General features: G+C 42.4%; 1 protein-coding gene across 1 annotated transcript in view; it reads right to left on the bottom strand.

Moving 5' to 3' along the window:
• The window catches only part of ACOXL (acyl-CoA oxidase like), a 315,801-nt gene that overhangs the window by 107,668 nt on the left and 188,543 nt on the right, over positions 1 to 19,590 (bottom strand). Inside the window, 1 exon segment of the mRNA XM_057496991.1 lies at positions 3,402 to 3,509. Within this exon segment, the coding sequence (XP_057352974.1) occupies positions 3,402 to 3,509 (108 nt within the window).

The raw sequence follows: 19,590 nt of genomic DNA, 5'->3' as shown, positions 1-19,590 counted from the left end.
GTGCCACAGAGGGTCAAATAAGGGAAAAGTTGGATGTTTGGGAAAAAAAGAAAAATAGACAAACATCTGGTGAGATTAAACAATAATAAAGAAGAGAGATGCCATCAGAAATAATTTTAGGAATGACAAATAGGACAATGACAGATATAGCAAAGATAAAAAGATAACTAGAGAATAGTCCAAAAAACCTTATACTGATAAATTCAAAACCAAATGGATAAATTCCTAGAAAAATACCATTTACTAAAATGACATAAGAAGAGAAAGCCTAAATGGTCTTAAAACAACTCAACTAACTGAATTAGTAGTTGAAATATTCCCTCTGGGCCCAGATAGTTTCCAAATAAATTATTATTCTTCCACAGAATAAGAAACTACTCACAAAATAACTTTATGAGACCAGTAAAACCTTATATAAATCTCAATCAGGAAACTATAAGCAAGGAAAACCATTAAGCCAGTAAGTAAATAAAAACCCTAAAAAAAAATACTAGCAAGCCAAAACCCAGGAAAATGCTAAAATGATAATATAAGATAACCAAATTGAATGTTTCTCAGGAATGCAAGATTAGTATCAAATTAACAGACTAAAGAAGAAATATCATAGGATCATGTCAATAGGTGCAAAATACCCTTTGCAGTAAAATTCATCATCTAATAATGGAAAAAAATATGTTAAAATAACAATAAATGGAGCATCTTTGGGAAGAAAAGTACATCTATCAAAAACTTTAGCAAACATTCTCAATAGTGAAATGTTAAACTAACTCTTTTAAAAATCATGAATAAGGCCAAAGAACATCTACATAAAAAAAGAATAAAGGGAATAACAACAGGAAAGAAGAAATTTTTTTAAATCATCATTTACAGATTGTCTATGGAAATAAACCCCAAAGGATCTACAGACACATTTAGAAATTTTTTTTATGGTCAGGTTTATATAAAAGGTCAACTGCATTTATAATAAACCAGCAACAATAAAAATCATAATTTAAAAAATATTCCTTTTATAACAAAATTATAAGGTTCCTAGTAATAAATCTATGAAAGGATATATATGATGTCTGGAGAAAATTATATATTTCTGGAAGACAGAAGATTAAAATCTTTGAGAAGAAGATCTGTTTTATAAATATGTTAATTTTTCTGCAAATCTATAGGTTTAACACACTTTCAAGGAAAATTACAGAATTTTTAAAATATACATAACATAAAATCTGCCATTTTAACCATCTTTAAAAGTAGAGTTCAGTGGCATTAAGTACATTCACATTATCTCACAACCACCACCACCATCTATCTCCAGGACTTTTTCATCATTCTAAATGGAAATTCTGTACCCACTAGACAAAATTCACCATTCCCTCCTCCTCCCAGCCCTGGTGACCGCCATTCCACTTCCTGTCTCCATGAATCTGACTCCCCTGAATACCTCATGTAAGTGCCATCATAGAATATTTTCATTTTGTGTCTGCAGGTTTTTTTTTAAGAACTTAACAAACTCTAAAACTTATGAAAGTGGTAAATACCCAGAATAATCAACATAATTCTGAATTATATTTTAGATACAATATTATGTATAATATGTATTTACATAACAATATTATGTTATTACAAATCTGGCAAAATGGCAATAGTATATCATCAGATTAGGATATAAAAACAGATTAGGACAAAAAGAGCCCCCAAACGGACCCCTACATATACAGAAATTTAATAAATGCACTGCAGATCACTAGGAAAGTAGAGTCAATGTAGTAAATGGTGCTGGAACAGCTGACAATCCTTAAAGGAGGGATAAAAATGAAATTAGATCCCTTCCTCAAACTACAGACAAAAAATTCCAATGGATTCAAGAATTAAATATGAAAGGTAAAACTCTCAAACTTTTATATTTTATGATTTCAAAATAGACAAGATGCAAAAAGCATGGAATAGAAAAGATTGATAAATTTAATTGTAATTTAAGAATTTATGTTACTCAAAAGGCACCATAAAGAAAATATAACACAAGCTACAAACTTGGAGAAAATAGCTGTAACATCTATAATGACAAAGGCTAAAGAACCCCTAAAAACCAATAAAACCAAAAAAAGAAAAATTGGCAAAACACATGAACAGGCATTTCACATAAAAGAAATATAAGTGGCAAATAGATATATGAAAGCATGCTCAACCTTGATGGCAAGAGAAAAATGCAATTTAAAGTCACAGTGAGAGACCATTTTTCAGTATACTGAAAAAAATTAAGTCTGGTAGGTAAAAATTAATACCAGGTACTAGTGATGATATGGTTCCACAGGACACATACTGCTGATTGTAATTCACACAGTCACTTGGAAAAAATAACTTGGCACTAACTAGTAAAGTGGGACATTGATGTACCCCACAACACAGCAATTTTACTTCCAGGTAATATATACATAACATTGAGGAGTGCTTTTCAAACAGATTGCAAATCACTGGGGGTCAGGAAATCTGCTTGAAGGCTAGAGATAAGTATTTTAAAAAATTAAATTAAAAAAATATCAGAGAGTATGATGAGTAATAGGATAAATAAACACTGTTTCATGAAATGTTTGCTTCGGTTGTGTCTGTTGGTGGGAGGGCTCTATGGACTTGTGAGTGTCAGTAGTGATGTAAAAGCCACTTCTTACTCTGAATTATGGCAACTAAATTTGAAAACCCTGTAGATACTCTTGCACACATTCCCCAGAAGACATGTACAAGATTTTTCACAAGACTTTGCACAAAATATCAAAAACACAACCCAAACATCCACTGATACTGGAGATTAGAATGGATAAATAAATTCTGGTATATACACATGATGAAATATTATGAGCAAAGATACACATAACAGCTCTGATGAATCTCAGAAACAAAACATTGAGTGAAAACAGGAAGCCACAGAATACCATGTATATTATGCCTTCTTTATCAAGCTTAAAGACAATATTAAAAAATGAATAAAACAACCAAAAGCATGGATCTGGAAGCCAGACTATCTGGGTTCAAATTCTATCTCTGTCACTCACTAACATGTCACCTCAGGCAAAACACAACCTCCGTGCCTCAGTTTCCTCATTTGTGAAATGGAAAGAATAACCTACCTCATAAAGTTTTTCGGATTAAAACCTGTAAAGTGCTTAGAACAGTGAACACGCCATAAAGAAAGAACACAAGTAGAAAAAAAAGAAGTAAAAACATTCTGTTTCTTTAGTTGGGGAATGGGTGCATGACCATTGACATTTCCTTATATTTATGTATTTTTTGCATAGATCAAATATTTAAAATTTATACAAGAGTGAGTTGTGCCATGACAAGGCTCTATGCATTCAGACTGAATACTCAGACACTGAGTGTCAAAGACGGTGGCAGCCCAAGCAGTCCCATCCCTAGTTCTCAGCTTGTCACGCGCAGACTCAGCCCAGTGTCAGAGGAGACTCAAGAGTGGTCTGTGTTCATACTGTCTGCTGTACTGAGCCAGCAGTTCCCGCACAGCAACCTGTGCACAGAGTTCATCATTTGCTAGTCATGGTCAAAGATGTAAAATATGCCAATGTCTTTAAATGCTGCAGCCAGATAAGGTTTAGCTGCTTCTAGAACACTCCTTGGAAGGAATCAAACATAAGACCCCGCCTTTCCACGGACCTCCATTTCCCATGACAAATGTGTGACACCTACCCTACCACTCTGAATCCCTCCCCCATGGCCAACTTGACTAACTAGCTAACTAGTCACTGCTCTCTCCCTACCTTGAGACATCAGCCTCTAATGCCAGTCCCAGGACCAACTATTTTAGCTGACACTTAAGATAAAACTCAGTTGCCCTCCTTGGACCAGATAGATGGCTGGTCTGTTTTCTTCTTGCCCGTGATATTCTGTGGTTGATCAGGCCTTTAAAATGTACACATAAAACCATCTCCGTTAGTCTCCTGTCCTTGGGGTAGCTTTAAAGTGATAATTGGGCCTAAAATGTTACATGGCATTCCAGGTTTGTTAAAAGTAGATGTCCATGGCTAGCCTGCTGCAGAAAGAGGCCCAGCTGACAGTTAGCAGCAACTGCTAAACAAGGCAGGCAGACCAGCTTGGACCAACCTGCCCACGACGCCTCTAGCTGACTGCCATGCACGCGCCCGGAAAGGCCAGGAGAAGAATTGCACCATGTGAGCCCAGTCCAAATTGCCAACCCACAGGACCCAGCGCTGTGTTGTTTTAGGGGACTAAATGTTGGGGTGGTTTGTCACACAGCAATAAATAGCTGATTTGATCTCATACAAAACCAGCTTTAGAATGTTTCCTTCTTTGTTTCATATACGTTTATATTTTCACAGCAATTATATAAAATGTTAAATATGCTTTCAATCAATAGTATATTATGTGATATTTTTGGTTCACATTGCTGTTTTAGATTCTCTTTACTGTTTAATGGCTGTATAATATTTTTTATTTGGAAAAAATCATAGCTAATTAAACATTTCAACTCAGATATCTAGGCTGTTGCCAATTTCATACTGTCATTAATATAACCTTGATGACATTATATTCTGACAAACAACATTGCCCTTTTCTCTGGTTATTCCCTAAGAATAAATCCCATGAGCTCAACTGATGTAAAGGTTCTTTTAAAGGTTCTCCTCTGCCTATAAGAGGAGTGCTAGAAACTTGTCAAGGCATATTTGCCTGGGAGAGCTTTACTGGCAGTGGTGGGCAGAGTTGAGTGTACAATGCATGGGACAGTCTCAGCCAACAGAGGATTGTGCCATAGCCGGTGTCCTGTTGAATAACATGTGGTCAAATATATATGCAGCCAATTGACAACCTAGAGCCTAACTCAGTTAGACCATAGCTTTCAGGTTCTCCCTGTCCCATGCATATGGAAGGCCTACACCCCCCTGCCCCCTTGAAGGTAGAGGTGTCCACAGAACCTGCTTTAGGCCAATGACATGCAAACGAGCATGATGTTCCCAGTTGTGACTGGTCCATAATCCTGGGCTTCAGTCTGCAGTGGAGGCTCGCATATAGATGCACGCATTGTTATGTCATTATGTTGTTATATTCATTGTAAATTACTTTCCTTTTGTTGCACTGAAGTATTGTCTTAAATTCTTGAAATTATGTCTCCAGATAAGTTGCATTATCCATGATTTCATTTCAGGATAGTAAAGGGGGTATTAAAATACATTTTGTATAAGAAAGAGATCATTAGGTCCACTAAGTTTAAGAATCACAGTACTATGGGTCAAAGGGCATGAACACTTTCATGACTGCTATTACACAAAATAAGTGTGAAAATCAAAACATGTCCAGCTATGCAAAAAATGGAATTAAAAATTCAAATTACCTTTAACTACAATTAAAATTTAAATTATGCTGCAGTCAAGTTCAGTTTCACAGACACATCACTAGGATTAACATTTACATTTTTTTATCTTGCTTGTCTGTAAACTTTATATGGCTGTAACTCTGTCTACTTCTTGTTACAAGAGCAACATCATTTCAAGCATTAAAAATTGCTTTTCTCATTTCCACCCCTCCATATATTTACCTTTCTTTATTTTTCTTCATAGCATTTATTGCTACCTGATGCTAGAGACCATAACTTGTTTATTGGGTTCTTGTCTTTCTAGTGCCTGGAAATAAGTACCAGCATGTCAGAGTTTGTTCATCCTTGTGCCATCAAACAACATATGCACAGAGTTGGACATTGACAAATCTTACTTGAATGAGTGAATGAATAAACAAGGCTCCTTCCTGTTTTCAATATCTCATCCAATTTGTTCAATTCCTTAATAATTTTCTTTAACTTTTCTCATTACGTTCACTTTCCCAATTTTAATCCAAACCCAGAATTAAAATTCAAATGGCATAATAATCCAGTTCAGGGGCTAAACTTAAGAGAAAGGTGAGATAAATTGGGTCCTGGCTAATACCACAAAAGCAGACTATTCATTTTGGATCTTTACTCCTTTTTCTCTCCATTTTTTTCTTTGCTTTTGGCATCTTCGCTCCTTTTCTAGGTCACGAGACAAGAAAACAAGATTTTTAAAATGAGGTTTTTTCTGCGTTGATGCCCCCTTGGTGAAAGATGAAATGATTGAAGCTATCAGCTACCATGGGATTTAGGCATTACAGTTTCTGAATCCAATACTTTGATAAATGATCAGAAAGAGGTAAAGACAGATCAGTCACCACCCCAACTGGGCATGCAACAAAGACATGCTTTTTCCACCTCACAGACATGTTCCTAAACACAATATAATATGCTACGTTTTATACACACACATACACATATTTACATATACATAACATATATATACATACACACACACAAACACACATATGTATACACACATATACATTTTACAACTTCCTATTTTAGAATAATTATAGACCCTGTGAAAAGGGTAACAGGACATCTCCCTGACATGGCATCAGCAGGCCTGCAGGGAGAGCACTCCCTGCCCACCACTCCTGGTCACTGCAAACTCCACAGTAAGGAAGAGACAGACACCTTACAACTCATACCATTTTGGCTACTGTACCAGCCAGTAGGAGGAAAGAAGAGTTTCTGCCTCCCCAGCAACAGCCCAGCCAATGAGAGACTGTTACAACTCAGCCAATGAGAACCCATGACACATGGGACTCCCAAGTTCCTCCAATGAACTTTTTGCTTAGAACAGTCCCCAACTGTCCCCCTTCCTCTATAAAAGAGCCTCCTCCCTTTTGTTTTCTGGACTTGCCTGGGAAAACCAAGACAAAGCATGCTTGTCCCAAGTTGTAACTCTCTGCTATTCCCTAATAAACCCACTTTGCTGGTAAAATAAGTGCGTTTTATTTTGAAGGTAACAACCCACAGAAAGTTGAAAAATTAAAATAGTACAGAGGGGTTTTGTCTAGTCCTCATATTCCCCCAAAAGTGATAGCAACAGTAATCATCAAAACCAGGAGATTCGATTAAAGTTTTACACATTGAATGTTTTACTTGTGATGGAGATTTCATTATTTAAAAACGAACCCATTAGTAGGCCATTTTGTAAAGTGAGATACTATTTTTTGCAATGCAGAAAATTACACCCTTTCCTAAGTCTGGGCTTTTGAATACTTACACCAGATTTTCTTAAGATAATTTGTGATGTTATGATGTTATTTCTTCCTAGGTGACTGTCTCTGTGGTGGTGGTATTTTTGTGCCTATTTGCAGCACAGTAACCTGGTTCTAAATATGAATACTGTTTATTTTCTTCTATATACTTGATTAATTCGCAGTGATTGAGTCTCAGTGCACCTGCCTAGGAGTCCCTTTCTTGAGAGAATACTAGGTGACTGAGCAATCAGAACAGCATTGTAGCTATCTTTTAAGAAAGATCCCATCTACAAGAGGAATCCAGCTTATCTACAACCAACATTTGCAAACTATGAGTCTAAGCAATTGTGAGGAATAATGACATCATAAACATGCATTTTTAATGAATATCATGTGCATCCGGCAAGCCTGATTATGTAACGTCAGTAAAAGCACTTTTTAGGTCAAATGCATTTTCAAGATACCAGTGAAGTGACTAGCATTTCTACACACTAGGTATTTCACTGATTTATACCAGGTACAATGAAACTTGAATTTAAAAAGTCTAACCAATAACGTATCCTGCCAAGGCAGTAACACTTAGAGCCAATTAGAAAACGAAGTCTAAGGAAAGCCACCAGATGTCATCCATTATAGAACAAGGACAAGCCAGGAAGGGTGGCCCCACTCAGGTTTGTACCACAGAGGGTGATGGAGTTACTCAAAGTGGCAGTACTTATGGCACTGGGGTCCCAAATCATGCCCTGAGCAGGACCAGCTACACAATCTGGGGCCCAGTGCAAAACAAAAATGCAGGGCTCCTTGTTCAAATATTACTAAGAATTAAAAGATGGTGAGAGCAGGGCACGAAGTGCCTGCCCTTCTAGCTCAAGGACCTGTCCGACTGTATCATTTCACCATGAAGCTGGACCCAGTCTTCAGAGTCCCAGGAGAATTGCCAGACACAAATGTAAAAACTGTGTGTCCTATATTTTTATTACATCTACAACTGGCCATCCTAGGATCCTGAGGACAGCTTAGATGCCACCCAGGGGGTGAGGCTGAAGAAAAGGCCAAATGGACATCATTCTCCAATCATTTTAACTTTTTATCCATTTAGGTGCTAGACATCCCATTAAGGTTAGATTTTTGTTTTTGAGGAGAATATTTTAAGATTCCCTGGCTAGATGAGAAGGAAGGAAGGAAGGAAGGGAGGGAGGGAGGGAGGGAGGGAGGGAGGGAGGGAGGGAGGGAGAGAGGGGAGAAAAAGATGGGAGGCAGGGGAACATAAAGTAAAAGAGAGGAGAGGAAGAACTACTTTAACATGTAAACCAACAGGAACAGTGAATGCTCTGAGTAATTGCTAGACCTTAAACATGGATATGAACTTTATATTTAGGAGGACAGATGGATCCAAAGCAGTGATTTAAGCCCAGCAAAAATTCATGCACTGCTCAGTTGAATTTAGGAGTGGTTAGTTTTTTGTGTTTTTTTTCCTAGTTAAATCTAGACCAAATTTAACTATTTTCCCAGTGTCTCTTCCCAGTAGAAAATAAAGTGCATCTTTGAGGTCTCCTTCCTTCATTCCACCCACATTCATGGAGCATCTACTATGTATGAGGCACCCACTGTTTATATCAAGGATAGTGGGGGTTACAGGGATGAATGGGAAAGGGCATGGGTATGCTTCATCAATTTGTTCATTCATTGATTCAGCACCTAATAGTAACAACTGCCATTTTCTTTGAGCATCTACTAAGGCTAAGCTCCGTTCCAAACTCATTTAATCCTCATGACAACTTTGGGTAGTTAAAGGAATCATCCAACTGTCCAGATAAGGCTGTGGCCTAGAGAGGTTAACAAGTTGCCAGGGTCACACAGCCAGGGAATGGTGGGGGGTGGACTGAAACCCAGAATATATGCTCTCAATTGCTCCACACCCACATGGCACCTACTGTGTGCCAGGCTGTGCGCTGAGCATTGGGGTATAATGAGAATGCAAGATCAACAGTGTCCTGAGGAGACAAGAAGGACCACACAGTAGGACCAAATAGCCAGCCCTGGAACAACACAGGTTTGAACTGTGAAGGTCCACTTACATGTGGATCTTTTTCAATAAGCATATCAGAAAATTTTTTGGAAATTTCCAACAATTTGAAAAATATTTTCTTCTCTCTTACTTTATTGTAAGAATACATTATAATACACATGAGATACACAGTATGTGTTAGTCAACTATTAATGTTATCAGTAAGGCTTCTGGTCAATCACACCACTCACACTTGACTTAAGTTCTGAGCTGAGAAGGGACTGGGGAGGGAGACAAGGGCTTTCCCACTGCAGGAAGAGCACCTTTAAGGGCACGGGTGCAGATGTGCAGAGAAGCCCAGCACCTGGAGTGTGCAGCAGGCAGGAGCACATGTGAGGGGCCCTGGCTCCAGCCTAGGAAGCTGCCCCCATCCAGAGGGTCAAGGTGAGTCCACTGCTGGCCAGTGTCGGCAGCTGTAGGCTGAAGCCGCGTGGCAGTAGGCTGCCAGATGAGCCATCTGTGCTATTTCTGCTCAGAATTCCTGACCCACAGAATCCACGAGCCCAGTCTAGCGGCTGTGGCTTTATGCCACTAACTGGAAGCTTGGGGCAGTTTGTTATGCAGCACCAGGCAATGGGACAGGGAATCCTTACGGTCCCTTTCATCCCATCTCCTTCTTCCCTCCTCTTCTTCCCCCTTCTCCACCTCTCCTACCCGACCCTCCCATGTCTGCTCACTGATTCGCCTTCAAACCACTGGACCTGCCGGCATCCCCTGCCCCTGGACCACAGTAAAGCAGGCCACCTCCTGTCGTGCACCGTGGCTCTCATCCTCAGCCACCACAGCCCCAGGCCACACACAGCTCTCCCACCCGGCTTCACTCTCCTTCCACAGATAGGACTCAGGTTTCTGCTCTGGCTCTGGGCACAGCCCTCCTGCTTTCTGCCTCCAGCCTGATCTAGACTCTGCCTCTGGGAACACTGCCCACAGCTATAGGGAAGGCCCCTCACCTGGTCCAGCCCAAACCAGTCCCCTACACCACAGGCACCCTCTATGCATTTACTGAGCAACTATTCAGTGCCCTGCACTATTCCAGCAACAGGTTAACGTTACTGGGCTTTTCATTATGTGCTAAGAACTGTGCTTCACATTTTGCTTGTGTTCCTATTTTTAATTCTCAAAACATCACTGTAGTCTGGGTTATCTGCCCCACCTCAGAACTGTGGAGTAGGGGCCTCAGACAGACAATTAACTCAGCCAGGCTATTTCATGCCAGAGAAGGGACTTGGACCCTAGCGCCTGGGAATTATCAGAACCCAGGGCTGTATTTGCTGTGGGGGATGAAATGGTGCACAAGTTACCCCAGGACTTGCAACCTAATGGAGAATGAGCAACAGCAGGAGGCAGCCTGGAGTCACTCCTGTGCGGAACAGCCAAAATTCCTACCCAGTGAGGGTGACCGCTCTTACCCTCAGAGGGGCTGGGCCTTGCCTTTCACCATCAGCCGGGGTGGGGGAACCCCGGCCCCTGAGGCCTCCCTCGTGGCCCTCCTGGGCGTTCTCACTCAGTAGTCCCGGTCTGCAGCTTCTGCAGAGATGCCTCTGACTTGGGCACTTCCAGTAGCGGTAAGTCAGCCCCAGACCCCGCAGTCTGCTGTCTGGCAGGCGCTCCCGGGAAAGTGCTGGACTGTGGGAGAGAGGGATACAGCCTCATGGCTTCTGGGGCCATGTTTGCTGCAGAAGAAACCGTCAAAGGAGGTAAGCAGGCTGCAGCTAAGAGGGTCTGCCCCACTGAGTGCCAGGCTCTGGCTCAGTCCACCCCACAGCCGAGTTTTCTGTGACCTCCCCCACCAGCCCTTCACATGAAAAACAAATTGTGTGTTTCCCTGCTCTTGGAAAACTGGAATTTCTGGGAAGCCTGAACCTGTGTTCCCGAGGCGACAGCCAATGGGCCATCAGGAGCAGCAGCCCCTGGGGAGAGGCAGTGCCCTGTTTGCTGAGAGGCATGGCCTGCTGGGGTTGGGGGATTCAGAGGTCTCTGCCCCCCCGTGAAGAATATTTAGTGACCCCTGGGCCTAGTCCAAGGTATAAGGACCCTGGGAGTGACCCCCCACCCCCAACCGAGTGAATCAGCCCTCTGTGGCCAGGCCAATTCCCCCGATGGTGGGGCCCAGCTCAGCAGCACACCCACCATGCAAGACAGCCACTGCTGGTGTGCCACCTGCCGCTGGCTGCCTTGGCCCCATGACCCACACAGACTTTTCTTCCAGCTCAGACCTTCTCATCGAGGAGGCGGAAAATGCCTAGCACCCACCCTAGCTCTTGCACAGCTAGTGTGCTGGCAAACTGCACAATCCTGGCCTGTGGGACCTGAGAGGAATTCGGCCGAGGGCTCCTGGGGAAGGCTTCCCACATGCTCTGTAAGATGCTGATGAGACCACCGAGGAACCATACCAACACTGGGGGAGTCGAATGCTGGACAGAGGCTAGGGTCTCAAGAGGAGACAGACCACAGAGCCCCCTGAGGTCACCATTGGGGCAGGTGTGCATTCTTGGGTTTAGGCCACATTGGCTGGGTATTCTGTTACACACAGCCAGCTGGGTCCTGCCTGGTAACTTGGTCCAAGCTGAGGTCCGGGAAGCGAATCTGTCCACCTTCCCAGGTGCAGGGCCGCTGCTGCTGTGTCCCAGGTTTCCTCACCCCTCACCCACCCTGGCCTTCCCAACCCGCCCCTTGCCACCCACCGCAGTGCGTGCCCACGTGCCAGGCTCCTCCCAAAGCCAAGCCCCACCTACAGTGACATCACCGTGCCCATTGTCCTTGGGATAAATATCACTGGTGAGCTTACACTTTTAGGAGAAAGAGAAAGTAACTGAAGTTTTAAATCTGGGATAAAATAAATATATAAATGGCAATGAAGAAACCCTATGAAGTTTTCTATAACTTGAATAAAGTACAAACCCCTTTGGAAAGAGAAAGAACCCAATGTTGACTTAAGTTGTTTCAAATTATAATGTTACTTAAACATGTTCAAACATAAAACTAGATATAAATACCTTATGTTTATAGCTCTTATTCAACTATAAACTATGAAATTAAATACAAGCAAAACTACAAAACCAATGAGATTCAAGTCAACAGCCCTAATAACATGTGGCAGGCTGTGTTCTGCAGCATGAAATTGGCCCTCCCCAGCTGCGAAGGTCGTGCCCATGCCTCTGAGGGCTGGGGAAGAGGTCCTCCGCCCTCCATTCTCTCCCGGAGCCTGGGAGACCCTCTTTCCACCAGTACATCACACCACTCCTTGGCTCCACTTGGCCCAAACATAGTATCTTAATCATAGAAAATCTACATTTGTTCTTTTCTCATTTGCCCGTGGTGACAAAGGTGATCTTACTTGGTGCCAGAGGTCTTATAAATACAAAGACCAGGGCTGGAATCCACGGCAGTCTCTAGTTCTACAATTGTCATCCAGACAATCTGCCAATCTCCATAACTCATGTAGACTATTTCTGTTTAGATCGTCATCAAAATTAAAACAAATAATTAACACATGCTTGTAAAGAACTCATAGATCCCAATTTGAAAAGCAATGTCCAAATCAACCTTGCTGTACAGAAAATGAAGTCACTTTGGGGAGCAGAGAGGTAAAATATAAACAAATAACCCAGATTCAGAAGGCCCCCTTTCTCCAAAATCTCACACATGGAGTCCTAGAGGGGAGCTTTCAATATGGAGATGCCGCAGACCTGGTTTTGAAAAAAATTAGCACCGACTTTGTGTACGAATCAATGGACTTAGAAAGAGAAAAACAGGATGTCTGTCCAAACTTGGTCAGACTCTCCTAAGAGTGGCCAGTGAAGACCATTTCTAAGGCCTTGGTCCGTTTTTCTGACAGCATCATTCCAATGACCCTCCAAGTTCCCCTGGATGATCACACTTTATGATTGCTTCGTATCCGTTCTCTCCCTAAGCGGACCTTCCAGCTTCCCCACTGCACTGCCAGTGCCCCCACCACTCTCGAGGAGAGACTCAGACCAAGCCCACCCTTGGCTGCCCACCATGGCTTCCAAAGCCTTCACCAGGCAGCTCCCCGCCTGCCCCTCTGGCCTCATTTCACATACTCCCCCTATTTTTTCTGCCATCTTCAGGGGTGATTCTGGGTGTAACTCCTCATCTGTAGGTCGTAAGGAAGATCGCCTGAACCATTTGCCACTGATTCTGCTGAGCCAGGCAAGCCCTCAGCCCACCTTCCCGCGCTCTCTGCTCTCTGTCCAAGAGGCCCTAGGGAGAGGAAGGTGGCTGACCTCGCAGCTGTCACCCACAGCCCCACCACCCCTCTCCCAGCTGTTCCTCATCCCCCTGGGGTTGCCATCTGGACCTCAGGCCCTTTAGAACTGATGCTCCATGGCCCTGTGCTGGGTTGAATCAACCTTCACCTCTGATTTTAGGGGTATCTGCACTTTTCTCTTTCTGGCACCTCAACATCTCCACATACTGATCGTGGGGGCTCGCCAGAAGGTTGGGGCCCCGCCAGAAGGTTGGGGCCCAGCATGAATGCTCTTTCTGGCTGACTGCAGGGTTCCTTCCAGGAACAGATGGAGTCCAGGTTCTGCAGCCCAAGGTCCAGTCCTCACCCAATACCACTCTGGTCCCAAGGTCCCATTCTAGCACCTGAGGTCCTGCTTGTCTGGAGGAACTGGAATTCTCCCCAGGGATGGGGTGGGCAGAACACTAGGGCTGGAGGGTAAGACGTGCGTGCGTGCGTGTGTGCGCGTGTGTGTGTGTGTGTGTGTGTGTGTGTGAGGGAGGGATACATTCACTTTGGTTCTCTCGCTCAGAAAGGCCTTTCTTTCCTTGTTACTCTTCATTTCTTCTCTTCCCTCCCTCCTTTTTTATATTTGAGGGACTATTTGTTTAAATGGTTTTAAATACACTTGATTTTAAAAATTAAAGCCATATTAAATGGTCTTAAATAAAAGCAAATGTTTCCTAACCAACCCCTTACCTCTAGGACTTCACTCAAAAAATTACCATTTTTAAGCAGTTTTTGATCTGTTAGAAGAAGCTTCCAAGTGTCAAGGTCAAACACATTCTCATGTCATGTTTTAATTTGCTTCATTATTTGAAGCATGCTTTTCTTGAAGAGTTCTGTTTTTCCTGGAGTCTTCATGGACTTTCTCCCCCTTCTTTCAAGAAGCATATGCCTTTTCCATCATATCATTAAGATCTTCCTGCTTCTTAATCATTCTGGTCGTTGAACTGAAGTCATTTCCTTTTTGAAGTCATTCTTCTGATCTCTCTGACTTCCCGTTCTAACGTGGACTAATTGTGTCCTGGGCTTGTCGTACCTCTACTGTCCAGGTATTTCTTCACACGTACTCCTCTTGGGTCAGCTCCAGAAAGCATATGTGTCCTTCTAAATCTCAATTCCTTTCGTGCTTTTTCTGCAGTTTATCTACAAGTGATATGTTTCAGAAAGTGTGTGGCAGGTAAATTTATTAAGCATTTGAATATCTGTTAGTTTTTATTTCACCTCATAGTTGATCAATAATTTGGCTATGAAATTTTACATTCAAGATAATTTTCTTCTGAATTATAAAGCCATTGTTCCATTTTATTCTAGACTTTTGCCACTCAAAGTGCTGTCCACAGACCAGCAGCTTCAGCATCCCCTAGGAACTTCCTAGAAATGCAGAATCCCCAGGCCCACCCTAGAATCTGAACAAGATCTGCAGGGATGTATAGATGTGTTAAGAGTTGAGAAATGCTGCTAAGGGGGCCAAGAGCAATCTGACTCTCTTTTCTTAGTAAGTAATCTGATTTATTTTTTCAGTCTAAGGTTTGGGCCCTCTCTTTATCCTTATTTTGTGATCTGAAATTCTCCAGGCTGTTTTTAGGTTCTGACCTTTTCCAATGAGTCCTGCCAATTTCAACATTTGTGCCTCACTTCAGAGCTGGGAAATTTTCTTCTTTTATTTCTCTGATTTTGTCTCCCTCTCTGTACTCTCTGTTCCCTCTTTGGGGAATGCCATCAATTTCCTACATTGATCATCCATATTCTCAGCCTTTCCCTTTCGTTTCCCTTCACTTGGTTTTTCTGATCTTCATTCTAAGAAGTTTTCTTAAATTTTCATTTTTATATTGTATTTTTTAAATTTTGCAAATGTATCATTTTAATTTACTATTATGGTTCTCTACATTATGGTTACTATAGTTCAGTGAACTATGACTCTCTGAATGCTCATTTTTCATAGCAAGCTGTTCTTGTTTTATCAATGCAGTGTTTTCACATATCTCTAGGGATACTAATCAGTTTTCATTTATTTGTTTTGTTTCCTCCAGTGCCAATAGTCCCGTTTATCTTGCTCCTTCTTATTCATGTTATTCATTCTCTTTACATGTCTGATCATCCTTGTTAGACAATATTGTGGAATTATTGTTCCCTTGCTTAGGTGTGATGATGGTATTATGCTTATATAAGAAAATATCCTTATTTTAGAAAATGAATGTTGAAGTTTTTTTGGGATATAATGTCTTACTGTCTGCAATTTATTTTCAAATGGTTACACATACAAACACATACACAAGCACATGTATAGAGGGGATAAGAAATAAGACATTTAAATATAGCAGAGTATTAACACTTAGAAGTGAAGAATATACCTAAGTGTTATTGCACTGCTCTTTCAGTTTTCCTTTTGAAAATTCTCATAGTAGAAGTTGGAAATAGTAAAAAAAAATATATTTCAATATCCTTGGGAAAACACCACTGAGGGCCTGAAATCCATGAGACACCAGCTTTCCTATAGAAAACCAATACCTACACAGTCTTCAAGCAAGTTGAACTAATGGTCATTTGCACTTCCACAGATGTGCTTTGCTTGCAGCATAATAAACAACATATGCAAAGCCTCTGTCTCATGTTCTTTAGGAAATCTGCCTGAGTGCACTAGGAAGGCACCTGTCCTAGGGGATCATTAATGAAGCAAAAGAAAGTTACGATGGGATTTCATGGGGGGGTGGGGACAGTAATTGGATTTGGTGGAGGATGTAATTAAATTTCACCAAGAGGCTACAAACTCTGCCCCAGGAAAATAATGAAAGCGTTGAAACCATCTATCTTTTTTTTTAAATCTCAAAACTGCAATGAGATATCTCCTCACCAGTCAGAATGGACACTATCCAAAAGACAAGAAATAAAAAGTGTTGGTGAGGATGTGGAGAACCCTCCTGTTGGTGGGAATGTCAATTGGTGCAGCTGCTGTGGAAAGCAGAATGGAGGTTCCTCAAAAAACTAAAAATAGAAATACCGTTTGACCCAGTAATTCCACTTCAAGGAATTTGCCCAAAGAAAACAAAGTCTCTGTTTTGAAAAGATATACGCACCCCTATGTTTATCGCCACATTATTTACAATAGCCAAGATACGGAAGCAACGCAAGTGTCCATCAACAGATGAATGGATAAGATGTAGTACATATACACAATGGAATATTACTCAACCATAAAAAAGAAATCCTTACATTTGCAACAATATGGATGGATCTAGATGGTATTATGCTCAGTGAAATAAGCCAGGCAGAGAAAGACAAACACCATATGATTTCACTTATTTGTGGAATATAAAAACAAAGCAAAACAGAATGAACAAAACAGCAGTAGACTTATAGACACTGAGAAGTGACTAGTGGTTCTTGGGGGAGGGGTTGAGGTGGGTGGGTCAGGAGAGGGGGATAAAGAGACATAAAAATTCTCCATCATAATATAAGTTGGTCACAGGAATGACAGGCCAACATGGAGAAAACAGCCAATGATTTTGTAACATCCTTCTATGTTGACAGATAGTAACCACACTAGAGTGGGGGGAGGATTTAATAATATGGGTAACTGTTGAACAACTGTGTTGTATATTTAGAAACAATACAAGATTGTATATCAACAATACTTCAATAAACTTCCAGTTTCTGACCCCTAGTCTCCTGAAATGTTTATGTCTACTTCAATAAAGAGGATCAAAGCAGCATCCATCCCAGAAAAAGGTAGCCTCCCCAATAGGGGCAGATTCCAACTCCCAAGTAATAGGCCAGGTTTGGCCAGTGCAGGAAGTCAGGGCTGCCTTCCTCATCCTTGTGTAGATGCCAGGCAGCCAAAAGTAATGGGTACAAAGCAGGGCATGGCAAGGGATAGGTTTCCTGTAGGGTGTGTGGAGTGGTGGCAAGCAGGCAGGCTGACTCCCTCCCCAGCACAAAGCTAATATACTCAGGGGTCTCAGTCTCACCCCAGGAAACCAAATCCTCCCTGGGCAGGCTGTCAAGTATCCTTCCCAGAGCAAGTTTCCTGAGCGATGGCAATACTACTGCTTTAGTCCTGTGCTCTGATGTGGGAGGCTAGCCGTCCTGCTGTTAGGCAGGCCTTTACAGAAATGCCCCGCTCTGCCCCAATCCCTCTCCTGCTCTTAGTCCCTTTAACTAGTATCTCTCTAGAGACATCCAAGAGAAATAACTCCCCACTCCAGCCCTGTCACTCAGGTTGATCCATCAATTCCATCCCATCTTTTTTCTACTCTCCAGAGATTTGTCAGACTCCCTGGTCTTCTGATGGATCCTTTCCCACTGTCAGTGCCCCTGTAGATCCATTCCCTTCTATACTTTCTTCCTACATTTTTCGATAGGATTTGAAAATGGAGGAGCAGCATTGTGGGTGTTTGGGCCATCATCTTCCTGAACCAGAAGTCTTCCCCTGGGTTTTCAGTCCTGTTTGTGCTGCAGTGTCTGAGTATCTTGTTCTTTCCTTCTAATTCTGGATGCCTTGGGATTGCTTTCCCACCCATTCCCACCTTTAATCTTCCCTTTTCTTAGCAATAAAATCAGGTAGGGCATCTGCCTTCTCTAATGGCATCACTGCAGAAGAGTTAACATAGCTGATCCGAGGCTGTTACTCTTGGAAAGATCTGCTTGCAAAGATGGCCCTTGGCTGGCATCTGGGAACCTGGATTTGGGGAAGGGTCCCACCATTCCTTGACTGAAAGCGTGGCACTCTGTGCCTAGACAGTTTGTGCAAACAACCAGGGTTATGATGATTACCTGTTTTCCTTCTGAAACTCTTGAATTCTGTGTGCTGGGAAGAGGGCGCCGACATGACCAGCTCCCAGTAAAATCTTGCATGCTGAGTCTCTAATGAGCTTCCCTGGTTAACAGCATTTCACACATGCTGCCACAATTCACTGCCAGAAGAATTCAGCGTGTCCTGTGGGACTCCGGCGGGAGAAGAGCCTCAGAAGCTCACGCCTGGTCTCCTTTGGACTCCGCCCCAAGTGCCTTGCCCTGTTGCTGGTTTTGTGTTTTACCCTTCTGCCACAATGAATCCTAACCATGAGTGTGACGATATTCTGAGTAGTGAGAGTTCTCCTGGATGATCGTCAAGCCTGGGGAGATTCGGGGACCTCTGACATGCACCACTTTTTATAAAATAAGTGTTTCTAGCTCCTGATTAGCTTAAATCATGGCCTGAGATAGTATTTTTCCAGCACATGTCTCGATGTCTATCTGGAAAATTAGCCAAAGAAGGTCTCCACGAACTGGTTTTAAGGTCTCTGGTGATCTCCTTTCTAGCAGACTGCAAAGCTGGATCACAACTGGCTTCCTTCCACAGCCGGGGCCTCGAAGCCCTTGTGTGGGTTCTTACTGCACAGGTGCTCTGCCTCTGTGCTGGCACATGCCCTCCGGAGCAGGCGCCTCAGACTCCTGCCAGCCCAGCATCCCTGCATCACTGCCCTCCAAGGTCCGGCGTCCCTCCCTCTCATTGCCCACACTCCCATTTATATGACAAATGGCAAGCAGTCCCTGTGTCCCCCTATGCTTCCTATAGGGTTCCTAGTTAGAAACTGTGACCTCCCTCATAAGTAAGTGAAACAACCATCCCACAGGACCCACAAGCTAGAGCTCGCCATTAAAGTACTGAACCGGAACTTCAGGCTCAAGCGGTGGTGAACTGCATGCTTGAGTTTAAAGTATACACCCTAAGAGAAAGTTGTGGAAAAACCTTGCACACTCGGATCAATGGCTGAGATGGAGAATGTGAATTAGTGCAATTCTGATAATTGAATATTCTTAAGGAGTGGTTTTTGAAAACACCACTTAGGTAGGAAGGAGGCAAAAGAACAGAGCATTTTTAAACTAGCCCAAATTAAATGGCAATTCTTAAATAATCCTCCCCCCTCCAAATGATTTACTTTGCTGTAGGTATTTCTAAAAACTAAAATAAGGCAGGGGAGAGCTGTCTCTGAGTACCACCTAACACTGTAGATTTCCAATGGATTAACTCCTTTTAGGACTGGTTTCAGGATCCACATTGCTCAGAGCATCAACACATCTTTGTTCCTTATTGCTGAGTAGTACTGTATGGCATGGAGATGCCACCGCTTATTTAACCATCACCCACTGAAGGACATTTGGACTGCTTCCAGTTTGGGGTTATTACAAATGCAGTGGC

The sequence above is a fragment of the Manis pentadactyla genome, chromosome 2 (assembly GCF_030020395.1).
Source record: "Manis pentadactyla isolate mManPen7 chromosome 2, mManPen7.hap1, whole genome shotgun sequence".
Classification (NCBI taxonomy): domain Eukaryota; kingdom Metazoa; phylum Chordata; class Mammalia; order Pholidota; family Manidae; genus Manis; species Manis pentadactyla.
This window is presented reverse-complemented; position numbering and strand designations above follow the sequence as displayed.